Here is a 23729-nt window from a genome sequence, read left to right on the forward strand (position 1 = left end):
CGTATTTTCAGACCACAGTGCTTTGAATCTAGAACTCAATCACAAGAGGAAAGTTGGAATGAACTCAAATACATGGAGGCTAAAGAGCATGCTACTAAAGAATGAATGGGTCATCCAGGAAATTAAGGAAGAATTTAAAAAGTTCATGGGAACCAATGAAAATGAAAACACAACTATTCAAAATCTTTAGGATGCAGCAAAGGCAGTCCTAAAGGAAAGTACATAGCCATACAAGCCTTTCTCAAGAAACGAAAAGGTCTCAAGTACACAACCTAACCCTACACCTAAAGGAGCTGGAGAAAAAAAGAGCAAATAAAGCCTAAACCCAGCAGAAGAAGAGAAATAATAAAGATCAGAGCAGAAATCAATAAAATAGAAACCAAAAGAACAGTAGAGCAGATCAACGAAACTAGGGGCTGGTTCTTTGAAACAATTAAAAAGATTGATAAATCCCTGGACAGACTTGTCAAAAAGAAAAGAGAAATGACCCAAATCAATAAAATCATGAATGAAAGAGGAGAGACCACAACCAACACCAAAGAAATACAAACAATTATAAGAACATATTATGAGCAACTCTATACCAGCAAATTTGATAACCTGGAAGAAATGGATGCATCCCTAGAGATGTATCAACTACCAAAAATGAACCAGGAAGAAATAGAAAACCTGAACAGAACTATAACCACTAAGGAAATTGAAGCAGGCATCAAAAATCTCCCAAAAAGAGAAGCCCAGGGCCAGATGGCTTCCCAGGGGAATTCTACCAAACATTTCCAGAAGAATTAATACCTCTTCTGAAATTGTTCCAAAAAATAGAAATGGAAGGAAACTTCCAAACTCGTTTTTGAGGCCAGCATTACCTTGATCCCCAAACCAGACAAAGCCCCCATCAAAAAGGAGAATTACAGACCAATATCCCTGATGAACAAGGATGCAAAAATTCTCACCAAACTACTAGCCAATAGGATCCAACAGTACATTCAAAGGATTATTCACCCTGACCAAGTGGGATTTATCCCTGGGCTGCAAGGTGGTTCAACATCTGCAAATCAATCAGTGTGATAGAATACATTAATAAAAGGAAGAACAAAAAACATAGGATCCTCTCAATAGATGCAGAAAAAGCATTGGACAAAGTACAGCATCCTTTCTTGATCAAAACTCTTGAGAGTATAGGGATAGAGGGTACATACCTCAATATCATAAAAGCCATCTATGAAAAACCCACAGCAAATATCATTCTCAATGGGGAAAAACTGAGAGCTTTACCCCTATAGTCTGGAACACGGCAGGGATGTCCACTATGAACACTGCTATTCAACATAGTATTAGAAGTCCTAGCCACAGCAATCAGACAACGAAAAGAAATCAAAGGCATCCAAATCAGAAAAGAAGTCACACTCTCACTGTTTGCAGATGATATGATACCTTATGTGGAAAACCCAAAAGACTCCACCCCAAAACTGCCTGGACTCATACAGGAATTCAGCAAAGTGGCAGGGTATAAAATTAATGCACAGAGATCAGTGGCATTCCTATACACCACCACCAAGAGAGAAGAAAGAGAAATGAAGGAGTCAATCCCATTTTCAATTGCACCCAAAACCATAAGATACCTAGGAAGAAATCTAACCAAAGAGGCAATGATCTGTACTCAGAAAACTATAAAATACTCATGAAAGGAATTGAGGAAGACACAAAGAAATGGAAAAACGTTCCATGCTCATGGATTGGAAGAACAAATATTGTAAAGATGTCAATGCTACCTAGAGCAATCTACACATTCAATGCAATCCCCACCAAAATACCATCCACTTTTCTCAAAGAAATGGAACAAATCATCCTAAAATTTGTATGGAACCAGAAAAGACCCCGCATAGCCAGAGGAATGTTGAAAAAAGAAAAGCAAAGCCGGCGGCATCACAATTCCAGACTTCCAGCTCTATTACAAAGCTGTCATCATCAAGACACTATGGTACTGGCACAAAAACAGAGACATACGTCAATGGAATAGAATAGAGAGCCCAGAAATGGAGCCTCAACTCTATGGTCAACTCATCTTCGACAAAGCTGGAATGAATGTCCAGTGGCAAAAAGACAGTCTCTTCAACAAATGGTGTTGGGAAAATTGGACAGCCACATGCAGAAGAATGAAAGTGGACCATTTCCTTACACCACACACAAAAATAGACTCGAAATGGTTGAAAGACCTCAATGTGAGACAGGAGTCCATCCAAATCCTAAAGGAGAACACAGGCAGCAACCTCTTTGACCCAGCCACAGCAGCTTCTAGAAACATCGCCAAAGGCAAGGGAAGCAAGGGCAAAAATGAATTATTGGGACTTCATCAAGATAAAAACCTTTTGAACAGCAAAAGAAACGTCAACAAAACCAAAAGACAACTGACATAATGGGAGAAGATATTTGCAAATGACATATCAGATAAAGGACTAGTATCCAAAATCCACGAAGAACTTATCAAACCCAACACCCAAAGAACAAATGATCCAATCAAGAAATGGGCAGAAGACATGAAGAGACATTTTTCCAAAGAAGACAACAAAGTGGCCAATAGATGTATGAAAAAGTGCTCAACATCGCTCATCATCGGGGAAATCCAAATCAGAACCTCAGTGAGATATCACCTCACACCACTCAGAATGGCTAAAATGAACAAGTCAGGAAACGACAGATGTTGGCGGGGATGCGGAGAAAGGGGAACCCTCCTACACTGTTGGTGGGAATGCAAGCTGGTGCAACCACTCTGGAAAACAGTATGGAGGTTCCTCAAAAAGTTGAAAATAGAGCTACCATATGAACGAGCAATTGCACTACTGGGTATTTACCCCAAAGATACAAATGTAGGGAGCCCAAGGGGTACATGTACCCAGATATTTATAGCAGCAATGTCCACGATAGCCAAACTGAGGGAAGAGACAAGATGTCCATCGACAGATGAATGGATAAAGAACAAGTGATATATATATACAATGGAACATTATGCAGCCATAAAAAGGAATGAGATCTTGCCATTTACATCGACGTGGATAGGACTGGAGAGTGTTATGCTGAGCGAAATAAGTCAATCAGAGAAAGACATAAATCATATGACCTCATTGATATGAGGAATTCTTAATCTAAGGAAACAAACTGAGGGTTGCTGGAGTGGTGGGGGTGGGAGGGATGGGGAGGCTGGCTGATAGACATTGGGGAGGGTATGTGCTATGGTGAGCGCTGTGAATTGTGCAAGACTGTTAAATGACAGATCTGTACCTCTGAAACAAGTATTACATTATATGTTAAAGAAAAAAAAGAAGATAGCAGGATGGGGAAGAATGAAGGGGGGGATCAGAGGAGGAGATGAACCATGAGAAACGATGGACTCTGTAAAACAAACTGAGGTTTTTAGAGGGGAGGGGGTGGGAGGATGGGTTACCCTGTTGATGGGTATTAAAGAGGGCACATTCTGCATGGAGTACTGGGTGTTATATGCAAATAACGAATCATGGAACACTACATGAAAAACTAAGGATGTATGGTGATTAACATAACAATAAAAAAGTTAAAAAAAGACTCTCTTATACTTTTTCTTTCTCTGTTCTTTGTATTCCCCCTCCCATTTGTTGATCTGTTTTGTTTCTTAATTTCCACAGGAGTGAAATCATATGGTATTCGCCTTTCTCTGATTTATTTTGCTGAGCATCATACACTCTAGCTCTATAAGGATTTTCTTAATCACATTGTTTTTCTGTAGCTTATTTTATTGTAAGAATACAGTCTATGATACAGATAACATATACAGTATGTGTTAATCGACTCATTGTGTTAGAGGTACAGTTTCTGGTCAAAAGAAGGCTATTAGCAGGTCACTTTTGGGTGAGTCAAAAGTATACTCAGATTTTCAACTGCACAGGGTTTTGGCAGTCCTAATCCCTGCATTGTTCAAGGGCCAACTGTATGTTGAATAAAAGTGGCAAGAGTGGGCATCCCTGTGTTGTTCATGATCTTAGAGGAGAAGCTTTTGGCTTTCACCATTGCATAGGATGTGGCTTCTCAGGTATGGCCTTTATTATGTTCAGTTTCGTTCTCTGTATACCTGCTTTGTTGAGAGCTTTTATCAAAATGGCTGTTGCATTTTGTCAGATGCTTTTTCTGCATTGGTTGAGATGATCATATGATTTTTATCCTTCATTTTGTTAATGCGGCCTATTACTTTGATTTGTGGATGTTGAACCCCCCGTTGCATCCCTGAAATATTTTTCATACTTCTTCCTGTATTGTTGAATTTGGTTTACTGTTATTTTGTTGAGGATTTTTATATCTATGTTCATCACAGATACTGATCTGTAATTTTCTTTTCTTGTGGCATCTTGGTAGGTTTTGATAAGGGCAGTGCTGGCCTCCTAAAAGGAGTTGGGAAGCATCCCTTCCTCTTGTTTTTGTGGAAAAGTTTGAGGATTGGTATTCATTTTTCTTTGAAAATTTGGTGGAATTCACCAGGAAAGCCACATGGTCCTGGACTTCTGTGTATTGAGAGGTTTTTGATTACTTATTTAATCTCCCTATGGGTAATTGGTCTGTTCAGATTTTCTGTCTCTTCGGGATTCAGTCTTGTAAGGTTGTATGTTTCTCGGAATTTATCCTTTTCCTCTAGATTGTCTAACTTGTTGGGGTGTAATTGTTCGAGTGGCCTTTTATGAGCCTTTGTATATCTATGATATCAGTGGGAACATCTCTTTCATTTCTGATTGTGAGTCCTCATTCTTTTTTTACCTTAAGTCTAGCTGAAAATTTGTCAGCTTTGTTTTTTTTTCAAAGAACCAGCTCTTTTGTTAATCTTCCTGTTGTCTTTTTTTATCTTTCTATTGTCTTCATAGTCTGTATTTGATTTATTTCTGTTCTGATAGGTTACTTCCTTTCTTCTAGTAACTTTGGACTTCCATTTTTTTTTTTCTGTTTTCTTGAGGCGGAAAGTCAGTTTGCTTATTCGAGATGTTTCTTTTTTTTTTAAGATTTTATTTATTTATTTGACAGAGAGAGACACAGCGAGAGAGGGAACACAAGCAGGGGGAGTGGGAGAGGGAGAGGCAGGCTTCCCGCTGAGCAGGGAGCCTGATGTGGGACGCGATCCCAGGAACCTGAGATCATGACCTGAGCCGAAGGCAGACGCTTAACGACTGAGCCACCCAGGCGCCCTCGAGATGTTTCTTGTTTATTCAGTTCGGCCTGTATCACTATAAACGTCCCTCTTAGAACCATTTTTTTTTTTTTTAAGTAAGCTCTGAGGGGTGCCTGGGTGGCTCAATCAGTTAAGTGTCTGCCTTGGGCTCAATTCATGATGTTAGGTTCCTGGGATCGACACCTGCATTGGGCTCCCTGCTCAGCGGGTGGAACCTGCTTCTCCCTTTCCCACTGCCTGCAGCTCCCCCTGCTTGTGCTCAATCTCTCTCTCTCTCTGTCAAATAAATAAATGAAATATTTTTAAAAAATAAAGTGAGTTCTATGCTCAGTGTGTGGCTCAAACTCAACCACAAGTTCAAGAGTCACAACGGTCTACCGTCTAAGCCAGCCAGGTGTCCCATTCTCATAACCCCTTTTGCTGCATTCCATAAATTTTGCTATGTTGTATTCCATTTTCATTTGTCTCAAAGTATTTCTTGGTTTCTCTTGTGGTTTGCTCAAGGACCCATTTAGTAGCATGTTGTTTAATCTGCATGTTTGTGAATTTCCAGTTTTCTTCTTGTAATTGATTTCTCATTCCATACCACTGTGGTTGGAAAAGATGCTTGATTTGATTTCAGTCATCATTTTGGAAATTTCTAGGCTTCTTGAATTTATTGTCTTGTCTTGTGGCCTAACGTATTGTCTAGCTTGGAGAGTGTTCTATGTGCACTTGAGAGGGAGTGGATCCCATGTGCTACTTTTGGACGGCCGCTTCTGTATGTATCTGTTAAGTCCCTAATTACCTTGTTGTCTGAGGCTAATGATTCCATTTATATAAGTGAGGTATGAAAGTCCCCCACGGTATTGCTGCTGGTTTCTCCTTTGAGATGTGTATATATATGCTCTACATATTTAGTTGCGCCTCTGTTGGGTGGGTAAATATTTACAAATGTTGCATCCTCTTTTTGGATTGATTCCTTTATCATTATGTAATGCCCTTCTTTGGCTCTTGATAACAGTGTTTGGATTTTTTTTCTCCTGCATTAGACTGAGAATCAGAAGATCATTTTTTAGCTGCAACCTTGAACAAAACACAGTCTGTTGTTTTTTTTTTTTTCTCTGTAAAGTAGAAATAATAAATTTTTCTCCTAGGACTATCTCATGACTCAAATAAGAGAATGTACTGTAAAAGTCTTTTCTGAAGTATGGGTACTACCCAAATATAAAAATTTGTAATGCTCATGACTATACAACAGCCAAATGTTCAGGATAAGATTTTTTTTTAGACATATTTATTTACTTGAGAAGAGAGAGAGAGAGAGAGAATGCACAGGCATGTGTTAGAGAGGGGTGGGGCAAGGGCAGAGGGAGCGAGCGAATCCCTGCTGAGTGCGGAGCTCGATGCAGGGCTCTATCCCAGGAGCTTGGGACCATGACCTGACCCAAAAGCAAGAGTCAGCTGCTTAACTGACTGTGTCATCCAGGCACCCCGGAATAAGATTTAAAAAGCAATTTTTTTTGAGGGCTTACTGTTGTAAGTCCTATTCTAAGTGGCCTCTATCACATTTAATTCTAAAATCAATTCTTAAAAAAATGAAAAATAGAACCTATTCTAAAAGTACATATTCCTATGATCCTCAGAGTTTGGGAAACACAGGCAGAAGAGAGGTTAAGTAGGGGCCCCTAGGTGGCTCAGTCGGTTAAGCTTCTGCCTTCGGCTCAGACATTATAATTGAGGGCAACTGGCAGGCTCGGTCAGTGGAATATGTGACTCGATCTCAGGGTTATGAGTTTGAGCAATTTGTGTGTACGGCTTACTTAATTAAAATAAAAAGATGTTGTAATTGGGCCTGTTTTCTTTTTCCTTTTGACCCTTTCACCCATTTCTCCCACCTCCAACCCCCTACCTCTGGCAAACACCCATCTGTTCTGTCTAGGAGCTCAGTTTTTTCGTTTTTGTTTTGTTTCATTTAAGGTTCTCCAAGTAAGTGATGGATAGTATTTGTCTTTCTCTGTGTGGCCTGTTTGACTTAGCAGAATGCCTTCAAGGTCCAGCCATGGTGCAAGTGGAAAGATTCCATTCTTTATTCTGGCTGAGTAGTATCCAGTGTGTGTATCTACCACAATTTCTTTATTCATTCATCCACTCATGGGCACTTAGGTTGTTTCTAGTTTCCTTGTACATAACCCTGCAGTGAACACAGGGGTGCATATACCTTTTTGAGTTAATGTTTTCGTTTTCTTCGGATAAATACTCAGAAGGGGAATCCTGGATCTTACAGGAGTTCTCTTTTCAATTTTTTTGAGGATCGTCTGTACTGTGTCCCATCGTGGCTGCACCAACTTATATTCCCACTAACAGTGCACAAGAGTTTTTGTCTTCTTTACATCTTCACCAAAACTTGTCATTTCTTGTCTGTTTGAAAATGGCCATTCTAACAGGTGTGAAGTGGTGTCTCATTGTGGTTTTGATTTGCATTTCCCTGGTGGTTAATGATGTTGAGCATCTTTTCATGTTCGTGTTGACCATCTGTATCTCTTCTTTAGAAATATGTCTATTTGGATCTTCCTATTTTTTTTTAATTTTATTATGTTATGTTAGTCACCATACAATACATCATTAGTTTTTGATGTAGTGATCCACGATCCATTGTTTTCGTATAACACCCTGTGCTACATGCAGTACATGCCCTCCTTAATACCCATCACCAGGCTAACCAATCCCCCCTCCCCCCTCCCCTCTAAAACCCTGTTTGTTTCTCAGGTCCATAGTCTCTCATGGTTCATCTCTCCCTCCAATTCCCCCCGGCCATTTTTCCCTTCCTTCTCCTAATGTCCTCCATGCTATTCCTTATGTTCCACAAATAAGTGAAACCATATGATAATTGACTTTCTCTGCTTGACTTGTTTCACTTAGCATAATCTCCTCCAGTCCCATCCATGTTGATGTAAAAGTTGGGTATTCATCCTTTTTGATGGCTGAGTAATATTCCATTGTATATATGGACCACATCTTCTTTATCCATTCATCTGTTGAAGGGCATCTCGGCTCTTTCCACAGTTTGGCTATTGCGGACATTGCTGCTATGAACATTGGGGTGCATATGGCCCTTCTTCTCACTACATCTGTGTCTTTGGGGTAAATACCCAGTAGTGCCATTGCTGGGTCATAGGGGAGCTCTATTTTTAAATTTTTGAGGAACCTCCACACTGATTTCCAAAGTGGCTGTACCAACTTGCATTCCCACCAACAGTGTAAGAGGGTTCCCCTTTCTCCACAACCTCTCCAACATTTGTTGTTTCTTTCCCTGTCCATTTTGGCCATTCTAACTGGTGTAAGGTGGTATCTCAAGATCTCCCTATTTTTAAATTAGATTGCTTGTGGGTTTTTTGGTTTTGTTTTGTTTCTGTTTTTTTTCTTGTTTTTTTCTTTTCCCGATTGTTTTGTTTTGTTTTGCTGTTGAGTTGCATGAGTGATATTAACCCCTTATCAGATATATGATTTGCAAATGTTTTCCCATACAGTAGGTTGCCTTTTTATTTTGTTGATGGTTTCCTTGCTGATGTCATCCCACACTTTTTTTAATTGTTTTTACTTTTGGTATCAGGTTAAAAAATCACTACCAAGACCTCTATCAAGTGGCTTTTCCCTGTGTTTTCTGTTAAGAGTTTTAGGGTTTCAGGACTTATATTCAATTCTTGAATGCATTTGGAGTTAATTTTTTGTGTAGTGTAAGATAGTGGTGTGGTTTCGTTGTTCTGCATGTGACTGTCCACTTTTCCCAGCCTTGTTGTTTAAAAAGACTGTTCTTTCCCCCTTGTATATTCTTGGCTCCTTGGTCATAAGGTACTGTACCTTGGATGGGTGGGTTTCCTTCTGGGCTCTCTCTTTTGTTCTGGTGCTCTGTGTGTGTCTGGTTTTTTGCCAACACTAGATTGTCTTGAATACTCTAGCTTTGCAAAAATCTGAAATCAGTGAGTGTGATGCCTTTAGCGTTGTTCTTCTTTCTCTAGATTGCTCTGGCTATTCAGAGTCTTCTGTGGCTTCATACAAGTTTTTGGATCCTTTGTTGTATTTCTGTGAAAAATAGAATTACAATTTTGATAAGAATTGCATTGAATCTGTAGATGGTTTGGGGAAGTGTGGAGAATTTAACACCATGATTTCTTCTAATCCAAGAGCATGGAGTATCTTTCCATTTCCATGTGTTGTCTTCGTTTTCTTTCCTTAACATCTTGTAGTTTTCAGTATAAGCTTTCACGTCTTGGTGAAGTTTCTTTCTGGGTATTTTATTCTTTTTGATGCAACTTCACGTGGGATGATCTTCCCAATTTCTTTTTCTGATAGTTCGTTATTAGTGTATAGACATGCAACAGATTTTTGTATATTGATATTGGATCCTGTACCTTTATTGAATTCAGTCGTTATTTCGAACAATTTTTCTGTGGAGTCTTTAAGGTTTTCCTTATATACTCTGCCTGCCATCTGCAAATAGTGAAAGTTTTACTTTTTCCTTTCCAATTTAGATGCCTTGTTTATTTTTGTTGCATAATTGCTCTGCCTAGGTTTTCCGATACTATGTTGAATGAAAGTGGCGAGGAAAGACCAGGCAAGTTCCTAATGTAGAGGATCTTAGAGGAAATAGTAACAGCTGAAACTTTTCTCTATTGGATGTGATGTTATCTGTGGGCTTGTCCTGTATGGCCTTTATCATGTTGAGGTATGTTCCCGCTCCACTCACTCTGTTGAGAATATTGACCGTCAATGGATATTGAGTTTTTTCAAATGCTTTTTGTGCATCTCTCAAGATGGTAGCATGATTTTTATTCTTCAGTTTGTTAACGTGATGGATCACTTGGGTTGATGTGCACGTGTGAACCCTCCTTGCATTCCTGGAACAAATCCCAGGATCATAGCATATGATCCTTTCAGCATATTGGTGAACTCGGTTTGCTAGTATTTTGTTGAACATTTTTGCCTCTGTGTTCATCATGGATATTGGCCTGTAATTTTATTTTCTTGGGGTGGCCTTGTCTGGATTTGGTATCAGGATAATGTTGGACTCAGGAAATGATTTTGGAAGCTTTGTCTTCTGTTTTTTGGAAATGTTTGAGAAGAATTGGTATGAATTCTTCCCTGAATGGAAGAATTCACCAGTAAAGGCATCTGGTCCTGGAACTTGGTTTTTGGGAGGTTGTAAATTGCTGATATGACGAGCATTGGGTGCTTTATGTAAGTGTTGAATCACTGAATTCTATTCCTGAAATTAATACTGTACTCTGTATGTCACTAGTTCGAATTTATTTATTTAAGATTTTCTTTTATTTATTTATTTATTTTTTAAAGACTTTATTTATTTGACAGAGAGAGACACAACAAGAGAGGGAACACCAGCAGGGGGATTAGGGGAGTGAGAAGCAGGTTTACCGCCGAGCAGGGAGCCTCATGTGGGGTTCGATCCGAGGACCCTGGATGATGACCTGAGCCGAAGGCAGACGCTTAATGACTGAGCCACCTAGGCGCCCCTAAGATTTTATTTTTATGAGAGAGAGAGAGACCATGGACAGCAGGAGGGGTAGAGGGAGAGGAGGAGAGAGAGAGTCTCAAGAAGACTCCATGCTGAGTTTGGAGCCTGGCCTGTGGCTCAGTCACATGCCCCTGAGACCATAGCATGAGCCGGAACCAAGAGTTGGATGCTCAACCGACTGAGCCATCAGGTGCCGCAAGGAACTAGAATTGAAATAAAAACGTATAACATAAATATGAATAAATAAACCTCTGATTCTTTGAGGTTGTCCAAATTGTTGCTGTGTACTCTTCACAATAGTTCCTTTGAGCCTTTGTTTTGGTGTGTCCATTGTGATATGTTAGCCAACTAGAAATCGTGGTTTTGAATAGCCTTGGTGTGACTGTTCTCAGCGAGAGCGAGGTGAGTGGCTTGGGGAAGGGGAGCAGGAGGGCCGTGTGATTGCTGACCGAGGGGGACCCCAGGCTGTGCCCCACGGATGCCACTGCTCTGCAATAGCCATCGTTCCCTCCCACTTCTCACTTGTGTTCGTGGCGCCTGTCACAGGGGACCCGTCAATGCCCCACATCGTGGCCCAGGTGGTGCCCGTCAAAAAAACACCAAATGGAACAAATGGCATGGCCTGAAACCTGTTACATTTGCAAAATTCTAGTGAGAATCCTGTGTTCAGGAACCTCTGGTAATTTCCTAAGTTGGTACTTACTCTTGGTGTTAAAAAATGAAGGGGTACGCAGGTCTCGGTGCTTCACATGGTGATTTTCTGGTTGGGATTTACTTTGTGCTAGGGGAGGTCATAGAACGAGACAGAACATCTCTCTTTGCACGGTAGCCCAGCCCCACCCATAGCATCTGGCTGTGAGCTGTGGGTAGATCGTGTGCCCTGGGGTGAAATTGTGAGACCTGGAACAAGATCATCTCACCAGCAGGTGCCTGAAGCCAGTGTAGGGATACACCCCTGCAAGCTGCTTTGCATTGCTGGGGGGATTACAGAATGATCATTTGATCCCTGTCCGTGTTCGAAAATGGCCAAGTCATTATTGTGAAATCTGAAAATCAGGCCCTCCTGAGAGAAGAGAATCCTTCACCAATGTTGGTGGGGCCCTGAAACCCTGCCACTCCATTCATGTCATCTTCCCTGAGTGCCTGCCCTGGGCAAGGCAAGGGCTTTGGGGGGAGGCCAAGATAGATGCAGTCCCGGCGTCCAGGGGCCCAGGTTCCCATCAAGGCGTGTGGCCTGTCAACAAGTATGTGGTGAGCAGAACAGAGAGGGGAAGGCACTCCGTGCCATTTGAGAGGCTAGAGGAAGGTTTCCTGTGCCATTTGAGGGTGATGTCACTGACGCATGGCCCTCCTGTCCACCCCGCGGGGTACCAGATCGCCACCGCCTGGCCGGCAGTAGCCCCAGCACGTTCACCACTGTGGAGGTGGGTGCCATGGTGAGGCAGTTCATGGGCACCAAGCTGGCCCTGGAGTCGGCATACATCTTCAGGCTGCCGGCCAAGTTGAGGCAGGGCTGGGCAAGCTGCTGTAGGCCCCCGTCGTCACCACTGAGAAGAGAGGTAAGACCCGAGGCCCAAGTCCACTGTCGTGGTGCTACAGGGAGGAGAGCTGGGCAGGAAACGGAGCCGGGAACTTGCATGGTCCACGACGTCCAGGTCAGGCCCTGTACCGTCGCGTGTCTACACAGCCTGACATTTATCAGCCAGGCAGGAATGTCCCCGGTTTAATGCTAGAGACTCGGCTCAGAAAGGTTGTGTAACTGGCCCAGGGTGGCTCTGAGTCACTGTGTTGGAGGGCAGCTCCCTGAAGCCAGGCACTTGGTCTCTGATGTTCAAAACCATGTGCCCAGCTGAGCAGGTGCTCATTAAAGTTTCCTGTGGAGCAATCGTAGGGAGATCTGTCTTCATGGACGCCGCTTCTGTTGCAAACACTGGCGAGATGCTTATTGTACATTGTCTTGGTTTATCCTCACCAAAGCCTGGGGAACAAAGCTCTGTGAGCCCCAGTTCTACAGAAGAAGTGGGGGTCCAGACAGATTCAGTCATTTCCTGCTGTGGGGGCAGTGATGTGAACACCCTTCATAGACCCCCCCCCGACCCCCTTTTCCCACACCAATCTTCTGTGAGTTCCCATCTCGGCAAGCCCCTGACATGCCCTTCAGCCTCGCTGTGGAATCTGCCTCAGCAGGCTCCCTAACCAAGGCCACCCCAATTCCAGGTGTGGAGGTCAGGGCCAGACCCAGAGGTCTGAGGGAAGAGGAGGACAGGAAGGCACTTGCACGCAGAGCCAACGGGTGCGCTCGGAGAGATGGCCTGTCCTACCTCCCATGTGGGAGTGCCTAGCGCCAGGCTCTGGAGCTGTGTGACCTTAGGCAAGGCCCTTCCCCTCTCTGTGCCCTGGCGCCCACCTGGTGGCCTCTTGGGAAGCACCCAAGGGCCAGCACCGTCCACGTGGTGCCATGGCCTTGCTCAGAGTGTGAGCCGGTGTCCCCGCGTGTGATCACTCTAGGACAAGATCTAGAGCAGATGGTTTAAGTGAGGCAGGGGTTGAACCCAGAGTGCTTGAAAAACAATCCAAAGGGCTGATCTGAAACCTACCAAAGATAGAAGGCAAAAGAGGCCGGCGTGCACTGAGCTCTTGCCACCTTCTGGCCACCTTCCAGGCATTGCAGCCCATTGCTCTCTCTACTTCCACACATCAGGCCGAACCTGTCCTCTGGGGTTTTTGTGGAGGCTTCATTCCATAGGCTAGACTGATGAAAGCATTGGCCATTGGCCATTGATTGAACCTCCAGCCCCTCTCCCGTCCTCAGAAGTCATGGGTGGGACCAAAAGTTCCAACCCTCTGATCACAACGTTGGTTGTCCTGGTGACCAGCCCACATCCTCATTAACATGACAAGAGACACCTTTGTCACTCTGGACAAAGACGTGTATATGAGAAACAAGTTTTCTCCTCTGAATGGCTAAATAGATATTCTTCTTACAAGTCACAACATTGCAAACATGGCTCCAGTCTCTGCTTCTGTGCTCACAGGACGCCCTCCCAGCGGTGTGTCCAAATTTCTCTCCTCTTCTAAGGATGTTTGGATCGCCTTATTGCCTCACTATTTGTCAAATGATTGCTGGATCCTAAATTGCTTCTCAAAATATGGCTTTCTTCATGTTCAGCAACGGATCATGTGGAACACTTGGGCTCCCCATGTGAATTAGCTATTATAATACCTTGCTCATGTTCATCTGTTCAGAGTTTGCAGTTACATTTACAAGCAGCTTTGCTGTTAGTGACCTCAAGCTTGAAGGTAGTCCTCTTGACTTAGGTGTCATTGAAAAGACCCCTCGATGCTTTGTTTTGGGGTTTTGGGGGCATCGGTAGGTTTAGCTTGTATTTGTAGGACCCAGGACTCTATACATGCATTTATGTCAGGTAGATTTCTAGAAGTGTAATTGTTGGGTTAAAAGGCAAGTGCATTGAAAACCTTGATAAATAAAACCAAATTGCCCTCCAAAAAAGAAACCAGTCCCTGGATTAGGGTGCTTCCTACTGCACTGTGACTTGCTCTTAACTGCAAGGTCTGCAAAACCCTGTGTCCATATAAGCTGGCATCCACAGGTACCAGGGGTTAGAACACCAACGTATCTTTTTGGAGGACACAGTTCAACCCACAACAGAGCAGTTTTCGTACAACAAAGCTGTGGCCTCTACTCTGAGACCAGGACAGCATTTCCTAAGATGCTGGTGGCATCCTACAGACACCGGCTGTGTAGGCATCACTGAGAATTCAGCGTGCATCCATCTCTGGACAAGCTTCACCGCCCTGCTGCAGCCAGGGGTCATGGGCATGCCCTTTGTCCATCTGTCTGGTCACAGCTTGAGCGGTTCTTGTCCTTATTTGCTGAGTATTCCAGAGGACACCCGGGACCAAGAGCCCCTGGCCCCCTGGCCTGCACTCTGGCTGCTGCAGCCCTCCCCAGACTAATTAACCAACAGAAATTGACGGGAGGGAGAATGTGAGCTGGGCATCTCTGTGTGCATCCTGGTGTGGGTTCAATTCTGAGATTCAGGGCCTGGCTACCACCATTCATGTTCCACAGGGTGTCAAAATGTCAAATGAGCACCTGCCCTACCCTAGGCCCGCCCTTCATTGTCACCTGACATTGGAGGGACCATGGGGCTTCCAGCTTAGGTCTGAGTCAGGGCAGAATAGGGGTGATCTGGCATGCAGAGCACTCACTGCACGCCCCGTCCCCAGTGAGGCTGCCACAAACCTGGGTGGGAGATGCCCTGGAGGGCCAGAGGAGATGGGGCTCACCTCCAGGGGGCACAGCCACTGGGGTGGACAGGTCTCTGTGGCAGCCCAGGTGTGCACGGAGAGGGGTGGCCCATGGAGAGCTCCTGGGCTTTGGGGACTTGCACCCAGTGTGGCGATCAGGGGGGGCTTCACGGAGGAGGAGCCATTTGAGATAGGTTGTCAGGGAAAAGGGATTTCACCGAGGACACAAGGGAAGGTAAGATTTACAAGGGCCCAGCAAAGCTAAATGTTCAAGGAGTGGGAAGAGCGAGGTGTTCCCAGGCCAGCTGACCCCTGTCTCTTTCCACCTGTAGCTCCGAGAAACACCGGTGCTACGACGTCATCCTGACGGCCTACAACATCATCGGCGAGAGCCCAGTAGCGCGCCCGTGGAGGTGTTCGTCGGCGAGGCCGGTAAGCTCCGGGTGCCCCTGCCTTCTGGGAGGCCTGGCCTGGCGCTCTCAGGGGCTGAGCAGCGTGCCCATGTTGATGAGCATGGTGCCTGTGCGAGGCTAGGAGGCTCCGGCGTGGGTCAGCGTGGGGAGGGGTGTCGGAAGCGCCGGCGGGCACCTGCGGGGAACACGGTGGCATCAGTGGTGTCAGCGGCGGCAGCAGTAGTGCTGGCCGTCAGTCGGAGTCAGCGTTCGGCAGCAGCGGAAGCTCCCGGCAGCAGAGGCAGCAGCCGTATGAGCAGCGGGTGGCGGCAGCGGTAGGTGCCGGGATAGTGGGCGTCGGTATGTGGCAGCGGGAGGCGGTGGAGGCAGGGGCGGCAGGAAGCGGTGGGACGCAGGCAGCTGGCGCCGCAGGCAGGCAAGAGCCGGCAAACGGCAGGCAGGCGGCAACAGGAAGCGGCCACAGCGGTTTCAGGTGGCGGTGGCAGTAAGCGGCGGAAGACAGCGGAGGCAGGCGGCGGGGGAAGGTGGCAGGATGAGGGAGGCTGCAGTGGCGGCCGGCAGTGCGGGCAGCCGGTTCCAGGTGCCAGCGGTAGGCAAGCGGAGGCGGCAGGTAGGAGGTAGCAGGTGCAGGCTGCAGTAAGCAGCGGCTGGCAGGCAGGCCACGGCAGGCAAGGGCCGCGGGTGGTGCCAGGACATAGCAGGCGGCGGGGGCAGGCAGTCGGCGGGGGCAGGCAGGCGGCAGACAGCAGCATTAGGCAGACGGCAGCTGTGGCAATTGGCAGGTGGCAGCGGTAGGCAGACGGTGCCGGCAGTGGTGGGGGTAGGCAGGCAGCGTTGGCATGCATCCTCGGGGTTAGGTAGCTGGGCCCGGTGAGCCAGGCTGCGGCAGCAGACGGCGGTGGCAGGCGGCGGCAGGATGCGGAGGCAGGCAGGCGGCCACGGATGCCGGCGGGCAGCAGGCGGCGGGTGCACGCAAGAGCGGTGGTTGGAGAAGGCAGGTGGCGGCGGCAGGCAGAGGTAAGCGGCAGCAGGGGGCGGCAGTGGCAGACGGCAGTGGTAGTACTGACTGGTGGCGGCAGCAGGCAGGCGGTGGCAGGTGGCGGTGGCAGCACTGGTGGGCAGTGGCGGCAGGCAGCGGCAGGCAGGCGGTGGCAGTCGGTGGCAGGCGGCAGCGGGCAGCAGGAGAGGTGGCAGCGGTGACAGCACCAGCGGGTGGCGTCTGCGGCTGCAGCGGCTGCAGGGGCGGCAAGGGCTGCAGGGGCGCCAGCTTTGGGCAGCCCAGGGTCATTGGGCGGCAGTGTGTGGCAGCCTCAGCAGCAGGTGCCATTGGCTTCAGCGGGAGTCACCGGCGGGGGAAGCAGGCGCCGCAATAGGGGCGGGGTCAGCAGCAGGCGGGTCAGCGGCGGCAGCGTGGGTCAGCGTGGGGAGGGGCGCCGGAGGTGCCGGCGGGCATAGTCGGGTTACGCGGCTGCGTCGGCAGCGTCGGCGGCGTCAGCAGTAGTGCTGGCGTCAGTCGCCTTCAGCGTTGGGCAGCAGCGGAAGCTCCGGGCAGCAGAGGCAGCAGCAGGAGTATCAGCAGCGGGCGGCGGCAGCGGTAGGTGCCGGGTTAGTGGGGCCAGTATGTGGCAGAGGGAGGCGGTGGAGGCAGTGGAGGCAGGGCGCGGCAGTAAGCGGTGGGGGCAGGGAGGCAGGTAGCGGCAGGCAAGTGTAGTGGGCGGCGGCGGTAGGCGATTGCAGGCGGCGGGAGGAAGAGTTGGCAGGCTGTGGTAAGCAACGGCAAGCAGGCAGGCGGCCGCGGCAGGCACGCAAGGGCGGTGGGTGGCAGAAGGCAGGTGGCGGCGGCAGGCAGAGGTAAGCGGCAGCAGGGGCCGGCAGTGGCAGACAGCAGTGGTAGTACTGACTGGTGGCGGCAGCAGGCAGGCGGTGGCAGGCGGCGGTGGCAGCAGTGGTGGACAGTGGATGCAGGCAGCGGCAGGCAGGCGGTGGCAGGCGGTGGCAGGCGGCAGCGGGCAGCAGCAGAGGTGGCAGCGGTGGCAGCACCAGCGGGTGGAGTCTGCGGCTGCATCGGCTGCAGGGGCGGCAAGGGCTGCAGGGGCGCTAGCTTTGGGCAGCCCCGGGTCATTGGGCGGCGGTGTGTGGTAGCCTCAGCAGCAGGTGCCATTGGCTTCAGCCGGAGTCACCGGCGGGGGAAGCAGGCGCCGCGATAGGGGCGGGGTCAGCAGTAGGCGGGTCAGCGGCGGCAGCGTGAGTCAGCGTGGGGAGGGGCGCCGGAAGCGCCGCGGGCATCTGCGGGTTACGCGGTGGCGTCAGTGGCGTCAGTGGCGTCAGCGGCGTCAGCGGCGGCAGCAGTAGCGCTGGCGTCAGTCGGCTTCAGCTTTGTGCAGCAGCGGAAGCTCCAGGCAGCAGAGGCAGCAGCAGGCGTATCAGCAGCGGTCGGCGGCAGCGGTAGGTGCCGGGTTAGTGGGGTCAGTATGTGGCAGCGGGAGGCGGTGGAGGCAGTGGAGGCAGGGGGCGGAAGTAAGCGGTGGGGGCAGGGAGGCAGGTAGCGGCAGGGAAGTGTGGTGGGCAGCGGCAGGCAGGGTTGGCAGACAGGCGCCGGCGGTAGGCGATTGCAGGCGGCGGCAGGATGCGGTGGCAGGCTGTGGTAAGCAACAGCAGGCAGGCAGGCGGCCGCGGCAGGCAGGCAAGGGCGGCGGGCGGTGGAAGGAGGTAGCAGGCAGCGGCGTCGGCAGGGGGCGGGGGCAGGCAGGCTGCGGCAGGCAGGTGGCAGACAGTTGCTGGCAGGCTGCAGCACTGGGGGTACGCAGTAGCCGCAGGTGGCAACAGGCAGTGGCGGCAGGAAGCGGCGGCGGGCAGGTGGTGGGGGCAGGTGGCGGCGGCTTGCAGGCCACGGCTAGAGGCAGGCAGGGGGCCGCGGAGGCAAGAGGTAGCAGGCGGCGGTGGCGGCAGGGGGCGGGGGCAGGCAGGCTGCGGCAGGCAGGTGGCAGACAGTTGCAGGCAGGCTGCAGCACTGGGGGTACGCAATAGCCGCAGGTGGCAACAGGCAGTGGCGGCAGGAAGCGGCGGCGGGCAGGTGGTGGGGGCAGGTAGTGGCGGCCGGCAGACCCCGGCTAGGGGCAAGCTGGGGGCGGCGGCGGCAAGAGGTGGCAGACGGGGGCAGGCAGTGGTAACCCGCGGGAGGAAGCGGCGGCAGGCGGCAGGCCAGGCAACAGCGTTAGGTAGGCGGCAGCGGTAGGCATGTGGTGGCGGTGGGCTGCCGTGGCGGGTAGTGGTAAGTGGCAGCAGGCGGGGGTAGGCGGCGGTGGTAGGTAAGCAGCAGCAGGCCGTGGCGGGCTGCAGGGTGCAGGGGCCAGGCAGGAAGCGGCGGCTGACAGTCGCAGCCGGCTGTAAGCGGTGGCAGAAAGCGGCGGCAGGTGGCAGGGGCAGGTGGCAGGGGGAGGCGGGCTGCAGCGGCGGCAGGCAGTGAGGGCAGCAGACGGCAGCGGCAGGCGGTGGGGGCAAGCGGGCTGCAGGGGGCAGCGGCAGCAGGTGGCGGCGGTAGGCAGGCAATGTTGGCAGGCATCGTCGAGGTTCGGCAGCGGAGGCTGGTGGCAGTAGCCGCAGATGGCAACAGGCGGTGGTGGCAGGAAGCAGTGGCAGGCGGGTGGCGGGGACAAGTGGTGGCCGCAGGCAGCAGTGTTAGGAAGGCGGGAATTGCAGCTGTTGGGAGGCGGCAGTAGTAGGCATGCGGTGGTGGCAGGCTGCGGTGGCGGGCAGTGGTAAGCGGCAGCAGGCGGCGGTGGTAGGGAAGTGGCAGTGGGCTGTAGCGGGCAGCGGGCAGTCGGGGCAGACAGGCGGTGGCAGGCAACGTCGGCAGCGGGCTGCAAGCGGCCGCGGTAGGCAGGTGGTGGTGGTGGTGGCGGCAGGTGGCGGCGGTAGGCAGCGGTAAGCGGCGGCAGGGGTTGCGGGCAGGCAGGCGGAGGCAGGGGGACACAGGCAAGGACGGCGGGCGGCGGCAGGCAGGGTTGGCAGACAGGCGGTGGTGGTAGGTAGTAGCAGGCAGCCCCGGCAGGAAGCGAAGGCAGGCGGCAGTGGCAGCAGGCGGCAGCGCGGGCAGGCTGTGGTAAGCCGTGGCTGGCAGTCAGGCAGCCACAAGCAAGGGAGGCGGGCGGTGCAAGGAGGTAGCAGGCGGCGGCGGCAGGAAGCGGTGGGACGCAGGCAGCTGGGGCGGCAGGCAGGCAAGCCCCGGCAAGCGGCAGGCAGGCGGCAACAGGAAGCGGCGGTAGCGGTGTCAGGCGGCAGTGGCAGGAAGCGGCGGCAGACAGAGGAGGCAGGTGGCGGGCGAAGGTGGCAGGAGGAGGCAGGCTGCAGCGTAGGCAGGCAGTGGGGGCAGTGGGCTGCAGGCGCCAGCGGTAGGCAGTGGCGGTAGGTAAGAGGTAGCAGGTGCAGGCTGCAGTAAGCAGCGGCTGGCAGGCAGGCCATGGCAGGTAAGGGCCGCGGGTGGTGTAAGGATATAGCAGGCGGCGGCGGCAGGCAGGCGGCGGGGGCAGGCAGGTGGCAGACAGCAGCATTAGGCAGGCGGCAGCAGTAGGCCGGCGGTGCCGGCAGCGGTTGGCGTAGGCAGGCAGCGTTGGCATGCATTCTCGGGGTTAGGTAGCTGGGCCCGGTGGAGCCAGGCTGCGGCAGCAGACGGCGGCGGCAGGCAGGCGGTCACGGATGCCGGCGGGCAGCAGGCTGCAGGCGCAGGCAAGGGCGGTGGGTGGCAGAAGGCAGGTGGCGGCGGCAGGCAGAGGTAAGCGGCAGCAGGGGCCGGCAGTGGCATACGGCAGTGGTAGTACTGACTGGTGGCGGCAGCAGGCAGGCGGTGGCAGGCGGCGGTGGCAGCACTGGTGGGCAGTGGCGGCAGGCAGCGGCAGGCAGGCGGTGGCAGGCGGTGGCAGGCGGCAGCGGGCAGCATCAGAGGGGGCAGCGGTGGCAGCACCAGCGGGTGAGGTCTGCGGCTGCATCGGCTGCAGGGGCGGCAAGGGCTGCAGGGGCGCTAGCTTTGGGCAGCCCCGGGTCATTGGGCGGCGGTGTGTGAAAGCCTCAAGAGCAGGTGCCATTGGCTTCAGCCGGAGTCACCGACGGGGGAGGCAGGCGCCGCGATAGGGGCGGGGTCAGCAGCAGGCGGGTCAGCGGCGGCAGCGTGAGTCAGCGTGGGGAGGGGCGCCGGAAGCGCCGCGGGCATCTGCGGGTTACGCGGCGGCGTCAGTGGCGGCAGCGGCGGCAGCAGTAGTGCTGGTGTCAGTCGGCTTCAGCGTTGGGCAGCAGCGGAAGCTCCGGGCAGCAGAAGCAGCAGCAGGAGTATCAGTAGCGGGCGGCGGCAGCGGTAGGTGCCGGGTTAGTGGGGGTCAGTATGTGGCAGCGGGAGGCGTTGGAGGCAGTGGAGGCAGGGGGCGGCAGTAAGCGGTGGAGGCAGGGAGGCAGGTAGCGGCAGGCAAGTGTGGTGGGCGGCGGCGGTAGGCGATTGCAGGCGGCGGCAGGAAGCGGTGGCAGGCTGTGGTAAGCAACGGCAAGCAGGCAAGGGCGGCGGGTGGTGGAAGGAGGTAGCAGACGGCGACGGCGGCAGGGGGCGGGGGCAGGCAGGCTGCGGCAGGCAGGTGGCAGGCAGTTGCAGGCAGGCTGCAGCACTGGGGGTACGCAGTAGCTGCAGGTGGCAACAGGTGGTGGCGGCAGGAAGCGGCGGCGGGCAGGTGGTGGGGGCAGGTGCCGGCGGCTTGCAGGCCACGGCCAGAGGCAGGCAGGGGGCCGCGGCGACAAGAGGTAGCAGGCGGCGGTGGCGGCAGGGGGCGGGGGCGGGCAGGCTGCGGCAGGCAGGTGGCAGACAGTTGCAGACAGGCTGCAGCACTGGGGGTACGCAGTAGCCGCAGGTGGCAACAGGCAGTGGCGACAGGCAGCGGCGGCGGGCAGGTGGTGGGGGCAGGTAGTGGCGGCGGGCAGGCCCCGGCTAGGGGCAGGCAGGGGGCGGCAGCGGCAAGAGGTGGCAGACGGGGGCAGGCAGTGGTAAGCGGCAGGAGGAAGCGGCGGCAGGTGGCAGGGCCAGGCAGCAGCGTTAGGTAGGCGGCAGCGATAGGCGTGTGGTGGCCGTGGGCTGGCGTGGCGGGTAATGGTAAGTGGCAGCAGGCGGTGGTAGGCGGCGGTGGTAGGTAAGAAGCAGCAGGCCGTGGCGGGCTGCAGGCCCCAGGGCCCAGGCAGGAAGCGGCGGCTGATAATCGCAGCCAGTCATAAGCGGTGGCAGAAAGCGGCGGCAGGTGGGGGCAGGTGGCAGGGGGAGGCGGGCCACAGTGGGGGCAGGCAGTGTGGGAAGCAGGCGGTAGTGGCCGCAGGCAGCGGAGGCAAGCGGGCTGCAGGGAGCAGCGGCAGCAGTTGGCGGCGGTAGGTTGGCAGCGTTGGCAGGCACCGTCGAGTTTAGGCAGCGGAGGCTGGTGGCAGCAGAGGAGGTGGCAGGTGGCGGGCTGCAGGTGGCGGCGGTAGAGAGCGGTAAATGGCAGCAGGGGGTGCGGGCAGGCAGGCGGAGGCAAGGGGATGCAGGCAAGGGTGGCAGGCGGCAGTGGAAGGAAGCGGTGGCGGGCAGGTGGCTGGGGCGGTAGGCAGCGGTAACTGGCAGCAGCTGGCGGGGGCAGCGGCCCGGTGGTGGTACGGGCAGGGTCAGCGCTGGGCAGCCAGCGCCAGCAAGCAGCAGGCGGCAGAGAGCGGCAGCGTGGGCCAGCCGCGTCGGCGGTCAGCAGCAGCATCTGCGATGGGCAGCGGGTGTCAGTGGCGGTAGCTGGGGGCTGTGGCGGTATGGCTGGGAGCAGAGAGAGCCAGGGGCAGCGGTGTCCTTGGAACCCTAGCATGCTGCGGTTCCGAGGAAGAGGTGCCCCTCAGCCTGGTATCTGCAGGGCACACAGGGGGCCACCCAGGACCCAGAGGCTGAGCCTGAGGCGGCGTGCCAAGTCCTGCTTCCTCCCATTGGGGAGGCCAGTTGAGTTCGGCCTCTGCCCTGGGCCTGAGCTTCAGTCTCTCCATCTGTAAATTGGGCAGAACAGCAAAACCTTAGGGTTATGGTGCAGATTTAACGTAGGTAATGGGTTTCCTCTAGACTGGTTCAGAGTACAGGTTGTCATTCCTCTTATTCCACTTCCAACTGTGTGACTTTGAGCAAGATAGGTAATCACCAGGCCTCAGAATTCTCATCTGAGAGATGGGTCTGCAAAGAGGACCTATATAGGCTTGTTTTGGGGATTTAGTGAAGTAGTACACAGAACCCATTTCCAAAATCAATGTAAATCATGGTTCCTGGCTCGAGATAAGTGCAGTACGAGTCTTTGGGATGAATATCACAGAAGTATTAGTTATTGTTATTGCTAGCACCGGGGAAGGAACACCGTGATTGCCATCCTCATGATTATCATCGTGAGTTAATTGAGGAGCTGCTCTGTGCCTGGCGCTGGCTAAGCATTCTACACCCTTTATCAGTTTGCACTTCTCCATGGGCTAGGATCCTGATAGGCCTCTGAGTCTTAGAGACGCAGATAATGCTTGGAACCAGATTTCAATCCCTTGTCTTTGCAGCTCCAAAACCTGTGCTTCCAACCTCTCCATGATTGGGGCGTATCCGAAACCCTCATGCCTCTCTGCTTGACTCTGCACCTTACAGCTTAGAATAGGGCCTAACACAGGGGAATACAGAGGGATAAGTATTCTCTATTTCTGTTACCGTCGTAGTCTTTATTCCCTCGCAGTGCTTTATGGGCACAGATGTAACGGCGTTGGTTAGTGATTCAGATCAAGAGCTGACAGACCATCCCAACTGAGAGAAATGAGACCCATTTTATGTGCTCCTCTCCCCCTAGAATGACAGTCAAGAGACAGTGATGACTCAGAGGTTGCCAGTGAGTTAAAGAAGTTGGCTGCCCAGCCGCAAGAGCCTGAGTAGACAGCAGCGGCGACCTTTGGTAGCATCTCAAAAGACACCTACACGATGGAACATGCCCAGGGATTTGGAAAACCGGTAAGGCACTTTCCATACACCCTGCCTTGTTCTTCCTCAACTTCTTCAGTATCTCCCAGGAACTCCCTGCTTCTTCCTGTCATTTGAATATAGTGACCTTTTTTTTTTTCTTTAAAGATTTTATTTATTTATTTGAGACAGAGAGAATGAGAGACAGAGAGCATGAGAGGGAGGAGGGTCAGAGGGAGAAGCAGACTCCATGCCCAGCAGGGAGTCCGATGCGGGACTCGATCCCGGGACTCCAGGATCATGACCTGAGCCGAAGGCAGTCCCTTAACCAACTGAGCCACCCAGGCGCCCCTGAATATAATGACCTTTACTTCTTCCTTTCCAATTTGG

General features: G+C 52.2%; 2 protein-coding genes across 2 annotated transcripts in view; both read right to left on the reverse strand.

Annotated features, from left to right (window-relative positions):
• Positions 1 to 15847: 15847 nt before the first annotated feature.
• On the reverse strand, positions 15848 to 19995 carry LOC135362474 (uncharacterized). The gene is made up of 6 exons (XM_064577707.1): positions 18532 to 19995; positions 18400 to 18489; positions 18183 to 18272; positions 17560 to 17665; positions 16844 to 17447; positions 15848 to 16613 (listed from the first exon to the last, which is right to left on the reverse strand). The coding sequence occupies exons 1-6, from the start codon at positions 19993 to 19995 to the stop codon at positions 15848 to 15850; spliced, it is 3120 nt and encodes a 1039-aa protein (XP_064433777.1).
• A 470-nt stretch (positions 19996 to 20465) lies between these two features.
• The window catches only part of LOC135362475 (proline-rich protein 36-like), a 48787-nt gene continuing 45523 nt past the window's right edge, over positions 20466 to 23729 (reverse strand). Inside the window, exons 8-9 of the mRNA XM_064577708.1 lie at positions 20856 to 22184; positions 20466 to 20635 (exon numbers count right to left, since the gene is read on the reverse strand). Coding sequence (XP_064433778.1) covers positions 20466 to 20635; positions 20856 to 22184 — 1499 coding nt within the window. The remainder of the gene's footprint in view (positions 20636 to 20855; positions 22185 to 23729) is intronic.

This window comes from Mirounga angustirostris, unplaced genomic scaffold (assembly GCF_029215605.1).
Source record: "Mirounga angustirostris isolate CCGP_5_RB_7025 unplaced genomic scaffold, mMirAng1.0.hap1 SCAF_14, whole genome shotgun sequence".
Classification (NCBI taxonomy): domain Eukaryota; kingdom Metazoa; phylum Chordata; class Mammalia; order Carnivora; family Phocidae; genus Mirounga; species Mirounga angustirostris.

Excerpts from the sequence above, each read along its gene's own strand:
- LOC135362474 (XM_064577707.1), bottom strand. The coding sequence starts at position 19,995 with ATGCCAACGCTGCCTGCCTACGCCAACCGCTGCCGGCACCGCCGGCCT. Across the intron at positions 17,666-18,182 it reads TTGCCACCTGCGGCTACTGC|ATGCCCGCGGCGCTTCCGGC; the intron begins GTACCCCCAGTG and ends CGTAACCCGCAG. Across the intron at positions 17,448-17,559 it reads GGCGCCTGCTTCCCCCGCCG|CCGATGCAGCCGCAGACTCC; the intron begins GTGACTCCGGCT and ends CCGCCCCTGCAG.